General features: G+C 43.5%; 1 protein-coding gene across 1 annotated transcript; it reads left to right on the plus strand.

The window, feature by feature from the left end:
* The first annotated feature begins 1646 nt into the window (after positions 1–1646).
* mepcea (methylphosphate capping enzyme a) lies at positions 1647–7841 on the plus strand. Its single transcript, XM_012834877.3, has 5 exons — positions 1647–2257; positions 2589–4508; positions 4823–5041; positions 5715–5838; positions 6560–7841. Exons 2-5 carry the CDS (start codon positions 2628–2630, stop codon positions 6607–6609), a joined length of 2274 nt encoding a protein of 757 aa, XP_012690331.2. The 5' UTR covers positions 1647–2257; positions 2589–2627; the 3' UTR covers positions 6610–7841.
* The last annotated feature ends 4237 nt before the right edge of the window (positions 7842–12078 follow it).

Genomic DNA, 12078 nt, shown 5'->3' on the forward strand with positions numbered 1-12078 from the left:
AGAATAAGGATATTTATGCCAAAACAGCACAAGTTAAAGACTCTCACCATCTTCCTGAAACCTTAATACTGACAATACTTAATAGACAACATTGATACCAGGGGTGTTAACTAACTCATTTCAATACCTATTTCAAGTTGCGTATCATCATTCAAATAGTACACACATGGTCTGTACTGTAACAAGGAAAAATGAAAACAAAGTCATGAGGGTCAAATACATTGGTTGACTACCAAATGCACCGTGAGTATGCAAGTACAGTGAAAAAACATCTTTGATCACACTATATCCACTTGTTTCCACTTCATCTGTACTCCATGAAGCCATGGAGAAAAGTACCTTCTGAATTTCTCTGCATCTTCATTTTTTGTTGCAAAGCTTGCCAGGGATGCAAAACTGAACTCATTTTCTCTGCCTAACACAAGACATTTTCTAAATGGTACATAACCTTTTAATCTGAATGTTTTTTGTACATGCAAATGCAAAATGAGTACCACAATATGACCAAATAGCCTAAATAGTTGAATGACAACACAGGATTTGAACTTAAAATGCATGCAAAGAAGTCAGATATGTCAGGGAGGAACCGTGTGAGTCCTGTATGGGACCGTTTCGAGTTTAACAGTGAAAGCGGGAAAGGATGTAGTGAGACGGATCGTGAGTGGGTAACGTGTAAGTTCACATGAGTTCTTTAAGGGTTTTTAGTTAACTATAGCTGACTGGTAGGATTGACCGTGACAACCCAAATATTTAGGCGTGTTTTTGTGTATTAAAGGTACAGTCTGCCACTGGTGAAATTAAAACTGAACTAAATTCTAACTGAATACAAACATAGGTCTATTATCAACATAAAAACTGAAATTTTGAAATGTGAAAATGGAAAATCATAATAACCTCGAACTGTCATGACAAACACACAGTCACACACATTTGGAGAGAAAAAAAAAACAGGATAAGACATGCAGGTAAGTAGATATGAAGGCAAACTTCTCTTTCGCAAGACAATGTAGGCCTTACGTTACATACTTAAACCTGGGCTAAATCTGAACAGCACGGCAATATACAAGGAAAACTTCATTTCCCATGTTCACTTGATCATGCCTGACCATATGTAGCTACCCTAGTGGAGACTCTGAAAACAACATATAGCCTAGTCACTTGGAGCTTATGAGACAAATTCTTCTTTCACTTTTATCAAAAGCACGTTACAAAACACCTTCATCATCAGTGACACACAGATAGTAGTTGGTTTGATTCACCCGTGGAGCCCTGACATAGGTTAGTGATTTGTTTAGTAGAGATAGCACAGGCAGTTGACGATACGTCCGGGCATGCCTGATAATATGTAAACATTGCTCTTCCATATGGACGTTTTTACTCTTGCTTGTCTGTGCAGTTGTATAGGATTTGCATTTACAAGTCATTATTACCTGAAAAAGTCTGTAAAATCCAATACAGGATTGTTCAGGAAGATTGATTTAGTGGCAGGCGCATTTTTGGGCGACTATACAGTCCGACTTTGGGCTGTGCAAGAGCGGACCGTCCTCAGAGCACGTGCAATTGGTCTACTGGATGACCACTGGCGTCAAGCTCCACTAGGATTGGTTGTAAAGGTAGTCAATCTAAACAGTCACGCGCTTGGGATATATAAGCAAGGAAACCCTTCGTTCTGTGAGATTCTGCAGATGAGTTGAAAGTTGTTAGTGCAGCTAAGAAGAGTGGAGTTGGGGGGGAAAACAGATAATGCTCATTAACATACACTTTCTCACACAGAACTATTTCGTTGCTGATACTGTCATTTTAAAAGAAATTCAGTTTAATCTAGAGGAGTCTCTCCTCCAAAATTATGTTTTGATTTTGTAACATAACGTTAGCTAGCTAGATAACGATCAATACTGCTAGCTACCTGAAGTTACGCTGGCGGTGTTAACGTTAGCTTTGCATACATTCTATCGTGATCTTGGTAACCCTTCTGAGTCGAGTGTTTTTCTTGTGGATGTTGAAAAATAAGTCGAGTGAGGCTAAAGGTAGTGTCGCTTTAAGAGGAGGCGGAGAAAGCGCCACTGTAGCTGGTGTGTTGAGAGTGCTGGGTATTTTAGCGACAACATTGACCGTATGTGTGCATTTTCCTTCAATGGAACTCTGTCTCGATGTTTCATGATTTATTCATGACTGTGAGAGGAACGTGACGTGCAGAGGCGGGTAACTTATATACAAAATATAGACTGTCCCGGAGGCGGGTTCACGCATAGCAAAGGTGGGTGTCCACTACTGTTCACACTTGTAAGGTAGTCTAGCCACATAGCTACAACGTTACCATGACGTCTTCAGAGCCACCTGTTTTCATTTTCACTGTTAATGTATGAGTAGAGTTAGTTACTACTCATTATGAGAACCTAATGTTACTTGTATTACTTCTAATTACAGTAAATTATTCCCCCCCCCTTGCTTTTGTTAGATTACAATACTAGCATTGCTATGTATATATTATATCCCCTTGCGATCTATTTCATGTACATATCTATGCGTCAATGAAAAACAAAACCATTACTGTATTAGTATTTGATGACTGTGAATTTGTGTTTTAGGTCAATGCCATACCATATGTCAACTGTGTTGCAAGGAAGATGATAGAGATGTCTGTTGACAAAAAGACTGTTTTACCGCAAGAGGGGAGATCAGTTGGCTCCCATCAACAATCCACAAGCAGCTTTAATAGAAATACTTTAATGTTGGAGGAGACTCCTGTCAAACACAATAGTAAGGATGATGGTGGTACAGAGGTTGAGAGGGGCAGCACAGCAATTGCACTGGAGGCTAATACCTCTGACACCAAGGATCTGGAAAAAAGTGACGGCCAGTCCCAGGAGTCAAACAGTGGACTGCAGCAAAATGCACAACAGCCGAGGCTCAACAAGCGACGCACCACGCTAAGCGCCGGCTTCAAGCACCCCATGTCTGGAAAGAGGCGTCGACGTGCCAATTCCGAGAGCAACCCTGTCCTTCCCACCAACTTCCTGTTGGGCGGCAACATCTTCGACCCGCTCAATCTCAACAGCCTGCTGGACGAGGAGGTGAACCGGGCGCTCAACGCGGAGACGCCTAAATCCTCCCCTCTGCCAGCCAAGAGTCGTGAGCCCGTGGAGATTCTGATCCCCAGGGACATCACAGATCCTCTGAATCTGAACAGCGGGTTCACAGGAGATGCGGGTCCCCTCGTATCCCCGCTGAAGAGCGGTGGGCGAAGACGGCACCGCAACCGCCATCACGGGGGTGGCGGAGGAGGGCCGGCGGGTTCGTGCGCCGCACAGCTGGAGCTGTCAGAGGGCGAAAGATCTGTAGAGGGGGCACCTGCTACAGCCGAGGAAACCCCCTCGACATCTTTACCACACCCTCTGTCCGGCCCCACGGTAGGCAACACTCTCCCAGAGGGCGCGTCCCTGCTCAACGCTTTGCCATCCACAGGTGCCAAGCCCTCCACCGTCGACACTCTCAGCGAAGACTTGAGTAACTCCAGCTTGCTCAACAGGAAGCCCCAGGCTCCGCAGAGGTTCGGCGGCCACGCCGTGCCGGTTGGCTCGGATGCCGCGTCTGTGCGTTCGACGACGGGCCCGGCTCCTCCTCCTCCGCACCTGCCCACTCGCCAGCGCAAGCGCCGGCGCGTCTCCAGCAGGTCTGAGAACTCCGAGAAAGCGTCGTCGGTCCCCCCGGCCAAACACCCCAGAGCAGAGAGGGGACGGGCGCCTGCCCCGGTGAAGCACAGCCAGCCTTTCCACACCCCAGTGGTGGGCTCAGGGTCGAGGTCAATCAGTCGGCGGATGCCCCCCAATCACCGCGGGTCCAACCAGCAACCGAAGAAGAAGTTCCAGTATGGCAACTACACCAAATATTACGGCTACCGCAACCCGGGGACGAGTGACGACCCACGTATGGAGATGCTAAGGCCCGAGTGGTTCCAAGGCAAAACTGTGCTGGACCTCGGATGCAACACCGGCCACCTAACTATGTCCATTGCCAAGCAGTGGAGGCCCAGCCGCATTGTGGGACTGGACATCGACGGAGGGTTGATCCACGCCGCCAGGCAGAACATCCGATACTACCTCTCAGAGATCCAGGCCCGCGAGGCCCGACGGCACGGCGAAGAGGATGGGCAGCGGGGTCGTGTGACGGACGACAGAAAGGATGGTGTGTGTGAAGAGACGACGGAGCACAGAAACGACCCCATGGAAGAAGACCGAGAGGACAGGCCAGTGACTGATAGGGGGTTGAAGTCCAACAGAGCAGAGCAGGGAGGAAACGGTTTGGACGAGAGACGGAGGGCGCTGGAGAGGAATGAAGAGCGAACGAGTGAGAAAAAGGATGGGGGAGGCGGGAGAGGCTACCCAAAAGGAGGTGGCACCTTCCCCGTGTCTCTCCGTATCTCCCGAGGCCCTATTGCCGCTCCGCCTCTCCCACGATCACCCAGCCAACAGCGGGGAAGCTTCCCTGCTAATGTGTCCTTTGTCACCGTAAGACATGTTTCTTTTGATTTGTCTCCAGCATGTAACCAGCATTTGTGTTCCATATTTGAAGGGACATATAACCTTTTGGGGTTAAGTGAGGAATATAATGACATTAAGCTCAGAGCCTACCTCGTCAGTTTTTATACTGTCAGAGGTCCGTATAAAAGTACACTTTGAAACAGGCCCTTGTGGTTTTTAAGATCGCACAGATACTGCGATGAGGGGGAAAAATGGCTTCAGTATTTGTGAACAGCTCTTAAAACAATCATTGTCCATTAAATTGTCTTTGGTGAGATCATCCTCTCTTCATTTCTCCACAGGGAAACTATGTTCTCGAGGCGGACCAGCTGCTGCTCCCAGAGAAGGAGGAGTACGATGTGATCCTCTGTCTCAGTGTCACTAAGTGGGTCCACCTGAACTGGGGCGACGCCGGCCTGAAGCGCCTCTTCCGCAGGGCCTACAGACACCTGCGACCCGGGGGCCTCCTCATCCTGGAGCCTCAGCCCTGGAGCTCTTACGGCAGGAAGAAGAGACTAACGGTAAGGAAGAGAAGTCAGGTCAGACTAAGGAACTGATCGCCATTTTTGACCCATTGCACCCCGATAGTAGATTGGGAAAGGAAAAAAAAAACCTCCAGTTTTATGAATGTTTTTTTGACAGAGCTGCACTTCATAGAGCAGCTGTTCACTGCGGATACTTATTGAGGTGTACAAATTTAGACCAAAATTGTGAAGTAAGCGAGGGTGCTATATGCAGTGCTATATGTAGTCCAAAATGGAGAACACTGGAGTTGGCTATTATTCAGACTATCTAGAGGAATGAGGAATAGATTATCTAACACTGTTGAAAATGAGGATGTTTTTGCTGTGGTAGCTTGGTAAGTGAGTTGTAGTCCATCCTGAACCAGGGTGACGGTGCTGTGGTGTCTGTGTAAAGCGTCTGGTGATGGCATGGGCCCCCTTCGCTGTCTGGTGGGTAGGAGCGGAGTCTTTCAAGACACTGCGGAGCCTTTCATTTCGGGATCGCACAGGACCGAGCCGCTGCCCACAGAGGTTTTGTTGTGCCGTTTGAAGTCAGGATCGCATAATTTGGGCTGTTTTAGTTTAGTCAGCGTAGCATTTGCTGATTCAGGATCCCAAATCCGCGCTGTGTTCTTTTTTTTTTGTAACTTTCCTCGGCAGTTACACGCCCTACTTTTGCCTTGTCTTCCAGGACACCATCTATAAGAACTATTTCAACATCCACTTAAGGCCAGATCAGTTCTCTACGTACTTGACCTGCGAAGTGGGCTTCAGCAGCTACGAGTTCATTGGGACGCCAGAGCATCTGTCACGAGGTAAGCCGCCCTCATGCCTCCAGCAGTTCTTGAGTTGTTTTTGTTTTCCAGGGTAGCGGGGTGTTTCACAAAGCAGAGGGACCATTATCTGGATAACTGTGCTGAGCACTGGCATGGTTTTGCTTTCATATATATATTTTATCTTCAAGTAGGACCGGGTGTGTTATAATTATAAAGTAATAAATATAATATATGTGTGAAATCATTTCCTACCTGATGGAACAAATTAGTTTCATTTTCCTGCAATGCAGTTTACTTGCTAGCTATCCATTTTTGAACTGTGAAGATGTGAGCTGACTCCATGTTAGAACATTTATAACAAAAGATCAATGAGCATCATAAGTAACTAATGAAACCCTCGTCTATTCAATTCACTGAAGCCATAAGAGGAAATAAAAAAAGTGTGTGTGCATCCAACCCAAGTTGGGGCCAGGTGTTGAACAAGGTAAAGGTAAACTGGAGAACAAGCTGTCCCGATGTTTAATTAATTACACTTAGAAGATGTCTGTCCAGACCTTAATGAAGTGCAGTTATATCCTGTAAAATTGGTCAGATAGAAGGCTGTGTTTTGCCACCATGCAGTCAAACATTTCATTATATTGCTATTAGTTTGCTAACCTCGAATTGCCACTGCCCTTTTTGTATTAGTTTTGTGCTAGTAACTAGCTTAGTTGGTTCTGTCATCTGTTTCATTTCATAAATGTTTATAAATTTTTTCCAGGTTTTCAGAGACCGATCTACCTATTTCGCAAAGGACCGTCAAGCAAGTGACGACTTCCAGTCCAAACCAGAGAAACACCCAGAGAAGACATTGGGTTTCGCTTTGGCTTGCGTCATGTCTTCACCGAGGTTTGGGACATCCAATTGGAAACGGGGACCAAAAGAGGAACTCAATCAGATCTTTGTAATTGGACATCTTCTAAACATTACATCGTTGCACTGAAACCGAGAGGACTGACTTCGCTCCCTGAAGGCCTGAGTCACCATTAGAACCAGGAGAGAGAACTTTTCAAATGTGTAGGAGCTTTTGAAAAGACTTGCACAAAGGGAAGGATAGGGGGGGGGGGGGGGTGTAAACGGATTTATCACCCTTTTGTGTCATACTTTGTGTTATAATCAGTTTGTTTTGAACAAGAGGAATTTGTCACTTTTTTTGTAACAGGCCAGAAGACCAGTGACAAGCACAGACCCAAAATGATAGCCTTTACTTTTTTTGGCTCAAGTAATCTAATATCCGTAATCATTCATTCAGTTTGTTTGCTTGTTTTTATTTTGTCATGTTCGAGTTTGGAAGATGTTTTAAGCTCACGCTTCACTTTCATTTACAAGTTCTGCTGTTGGAGAAACTACTTTGTATGCTTCTTGGTGTTAAGTTGGAATGGAGAAACCCTGTTGCCGTTCTAGAGGTCTAAAATGATCATTTTAAAAATGATGGCCAACTTTTTACTAGTGTTTATTTATGGCTGCTACCATGGATGAAGGCAAGGACTCATTTAACTTCCCGTCATCCCAAAGTCACTTGAGTACTCAACAAACCAGGACAAACTGTGCTTGTTTTGTTCTTTTATAATCCAACAGATGTACACTTTAAAACCAATTTTAAAGCAACCTGGTTGACCAAATGGATACTTTTAGTTCATTCTTTTCACGGTTCTACCAACCTTTGAGACATGCCACCTGCAGTACAGTACATGACCGTCATGGAACGCCACTCATTGCAGATCACCACAATGACTTAAAAAAAAGAAACCTCTTCAAAATATTTATCTTGAGGTCATCAAAGTGTCATAAATATAGAGCTTCATATCATCACTTGGCTCAAGTGCAATATGCTCTATTTATCTCCCCATGAACATGACAGGATAAAGTATGACGCTAAAGGAAATGTCCAATTGAATGTGTTTTGTGATTAGCAAAATATGAATAATAGTTGATGCTAAATGCCCAGTTCATAATGATGTTTTTGTGGAATTCCAAATATTAAATCATTCTAATTGCCAATATTCAAAAGTATTGAAAATGCTCAGTAGTGACCAAATTTAAACCACACATTTTGACCAGGTACAAAAAAATCTGCCGTCATGTTCAAATTTGGCTTTTTTTTTGTGCAGTGGTTTCTGGCCTTGGTGTGTTAGCGGTTAACTGTGGAGACATTTGTCCCTTTTCTCGGTTGCTCACAAAAAGCAAATAAAACAGACCAAGTGTGGTCTGCCCCCCCCCCCCCCCCCCCGCCCCCTCCCTCCCCTCCCCTCCCCATGGTCCCAAACAACCCAGAACCGCTTTGGTTTTTGGTTTCACGACTGCCTTGGCATGCGAGTCCCACTCCCTGTGAGTACGTCACACGGAGATAAGCTTTTGTTTTTTGGATGTTCAGGAAAAAAAACCTGATGTAATTAGCCAGGGGTTAGGAGCCAGATAGACATTTTGAATGTTGAATATGAGGATTGAGTTGGGTGTTAGTTTTTGCAGAGAAGTTTATGTGAGTGTCTACAGTAGGAAGGTCTTTGACAATTATATTTTGTTCTTCCACCATTCAATTTGCACTGACTTGGGCTAAGCACACACACAGACAGCTCATCTTTCTTTATTGTACTGTGTGTGAAACTGCCCTTGAATCAGCTTGTCACATTTTTATAGCCTATTTTTAACATACATTTTTTTGGAAATGGTCTGTTGAAATTAAATGTGAGAAATAAGACCTTTTGTCTTTCAAACAAGGTCTTGACCTGATGCACTCTTCAGCAGAAAGAGTGCATCAGGTCATCATGATGGGGGAAAAAAAAAAAAAAAAATGAAAGTGATTTTAAAAATAAACATGATCTCAATTGGAGAATGACTCGTAATTGTTTAATATGCTTAGTTATGAAGTATTAATGTTATATCATTAGATTAATAAGTCTACAGAGCTTCATTTTATAAAGGCTATTGTATTGTTTGTGACATTGTGAGTACTGACGAAGGTTTTAATGCATTTCACTAAATATTTTAAGTGACATGGAAAGGGATGAACAAAAATGTCAGTATGAACGTGAACTCTCATTCAGACTTCAGTCGGCTTCACGGTTGAATATTCAATGAACACTTTGCATGACCGTATTCCTCATAAACAGAGGCACGCAGCCATTCCCTGAGGAGAGTGCATGTTGGTTTGTGGGTTTGATCTTACAGCTGGGTAATTAAGGCGTGCTGTACCAGATGGCTGCAATTTTAAAGCCAATCAATGTCTTTCATTAATTGTGAACCCTGGTGCATTGAAGCGCACCCCAGACTCCCAGGAAAAGCTATCCTCTGTTCTTCCCCCCCCCCCCCCCCTCCACCGCAGTATGCTTCGGCCTGGCCCTTCTTCGGCCTGGCCCTTCTTCGGCCTGGCCCTTCTTTCGGCCTGGCCCTTCTTCGGCCTGGCCCTTCCAACATGTGGCTGTGCTGTTTGTTCCCTCTTGCATTTTCTCCATTTCTGGCATGTATGAGGAATGCAAAGACTGGGTGGGAGTACTGTGCATTGCCTCCAGGGGGCATTACTGGCATTTTGAGCAAATTCCCCTCTCTGAGGAGCCTGGCTGGCCTGTTATATTGGTTAGATTTAGTGGATGTGTATTTGTAGTGTTGACAGGCCATCAAAAATAACACATTATTATTGCAGGTCCAAATGCAAGATTGCTCCTGTGAATTAGGTTACTGCCACCAGACACATTTACATGTGTTGAATCACCTGCTGTTTCTACCCCCAAGCAACTTACACTTCAGGTAAGGAGTGTGTGTGTGTGTGTGTGTGTGTGTGTGTCTGTGTGTGTGTGTCTGTATATACATATGTCATGATGATCACAATCCAAAGCGGTCAGAGTGATTTATTTAATTTCCCCTACAAAGTCTGTGGCCTTAAGCCAAGTCCATCACCAGTAGGCAAAACAGTCATCTCCCTGTATTGCTGTATTTCATGTTGTAAATGCATTGTGCTCGTTTGTGCAAAAACAGAACTTAACATCATTTTTTCTCTGTGTTTGGTGTTTTTAAGACCTCAGGGCCAGCAAATGTATGAAAACACCTCAAACAAGGTGCATAGAATTCACATAGAATAATGAGGAACGTTATCCTTTTACAGTGTCTTTAGAATTACACTGTTATTGTTACTCTAAAAGCATTTTGATTTTTTGACAATGAAAATGGAAACCATAACTGTTGAAAAGCACACTTTTCAATAAGAATCACTTTTATGACGTGCGTGAACAAATAGGTTCTGAATGTGGCTGTGTCAAATCCATTTTTTGGGTACATCAATATAAACCTCCCTTGAAGGTTTTCTTTTTTGTTTGCCTCTGAACAGCAACTCATCCAAGGGACCTTGTGTCAGATCGGTTCATTTCACCCAGAGGCCTCCACTCATAGAAATGTGAATTGTTTTGCTTTAGTTGGCATTGTTATAAACAAATAGAGTCTCCTTGACACCAGGTCATGTCAGCTCATCGTGATATAATGGTTGTCATGTTATATATATTTGGCTACATATATATATATACAGTGCCCTCCGCAATTATTGGCACCCCTAGTGAATATGAGCAAAACAGGCTATAAAAAAATATGTCTTTGCTGTTTATCCTCTTGGTCTTTCACTCAAAATATTCACAAAAATCTTACCTTTTCATTGAAGTAAAACTATTGAAAGAAAAAAAAACTGTTGACATTAAATACATATTCTTCCCCAAAACATGTGTGCCACAATTATTGGCACCCCTTAATTTAATGTTTTGTGCAGCCTCCCTTTGCCAAGATAACAGCTCTGAGTCTTCTCCTATAATGCTAATGATGAGGTTGGTGAACACATGGCATGGGATCTGAGACCATTCCTACATACAGTATCTCTCCAGATCCTTCAGATTCTGAGGTCAACGTTTGTAGACTCGGCTTCAGCTCATCCCACATATTTTCTATGGGGTTTAGGTCGGGGGACTGTGATGGCCATGGCAAAACCTTTATTCTGCGGTCGGTGAACCATTTTTGTGTTGATTTTGAGGTGTGCTTCGGATCATTGACCTGCTGGAAGGTCCAACCACAGCCCATTTTAAGCTTACTGGAGGGGGCTGTTAGGTTTTCATTTAATATCTGCTGGTATTTGATGGAGTCCATGATACCATGTATCCTAATAAGATGTCCAGGGCCTTTGGAAGAAAAACAGCCCCACAACATCAAAGATCCGCCACCATACTTCACATTGGGTATGGGGGTCTTTTCTGTATGGCTATGTTTCTGTCTACGCCAAAACCACCTTTGATGTTTGTTGCCAAAAAGCTTTATTTTGGTCTCATCTGACCATATAACTCGGCCCCATTGAAAGTCTGACTTACATTTGGCAAACTGTAGGCGCTTTAGTTTGTAGTTGATTGACAGCAGAGGCTTTTTTCTGGCAACCCTCCAACACAACTTGTGGTGATGTAGGTGTCGTCTGATGGTAGTTTTGGAGACTTTCTGACCCTAAGACTCAACTCACCTCTACAATTCTCCAGCTGTGATCCTTGGAGATTATTTTGTCAGTCGAACTATCCTCCTCACGATGCATGGGGTCAATGTACACACACGTCCTCTTCCAGGCTGATTCTTAACATCTCCTGTCGCTTTAAACTTCTTAATTATTTCCATGATAGTGGAAATGGGTATTTTCAACTCTTTAGAGATTTTCTTGTGTCCATTTCTTGATTTGTGCAGCTCCACAACTTTCTGTCGCACATCGTCACTGTGTTCTTGGGTCTTTCCCATAGTGATGAATGACTAATAAAATTTGGCCTGTGTCACCTCATATTTGTACGCCAGTGGAACAGGAAGTCATGGTTGACCTCTTAAGAGTTCCTTATCAAACAGGTGAACTTAAAAATGTAAAACATGACTGGAAATATACTTCAGTTAGATTTTAATTATAAGATTTTTCTAGGGGTGCCAATAATTGTGGCACACATGTTTTGGGGAAAAATATTTATTTAATGTCAACAGTTTTTTTTTCTTTTAATAATTTTACTTCAATGAAAAGGTAAGATTTTTGTGAATATTTTGAGTGAAAAACCAAGAGGATAAACAGCAAAGACATATTTTTTTATAGCCTGTTTTGCTCATATTCACTAGGGGTGCCAATAATTGCGGAGGGCACTGTATATACTGTATATATTACAATTACTACATTACAGTGACTTGCATAAGTATTCACCCCCTAGGATGTTTTCCCCTTTTATTGCTTTTATAAATCAATCATGGTCA

Source organism: Clupea harengus, chromosome 8 (genome assembly GCF_900700415.2).
Source record: "Clupea harengus chromosome 8, Ch_v2.0.2, whole genome shotgun sequence".
NCBI classification, from domain to species: Eukaryota; Metazoa; Chordata; class Actinopteri; order Clupeiformes; family Clupeidae; genus Clupea; species Clupea harengus.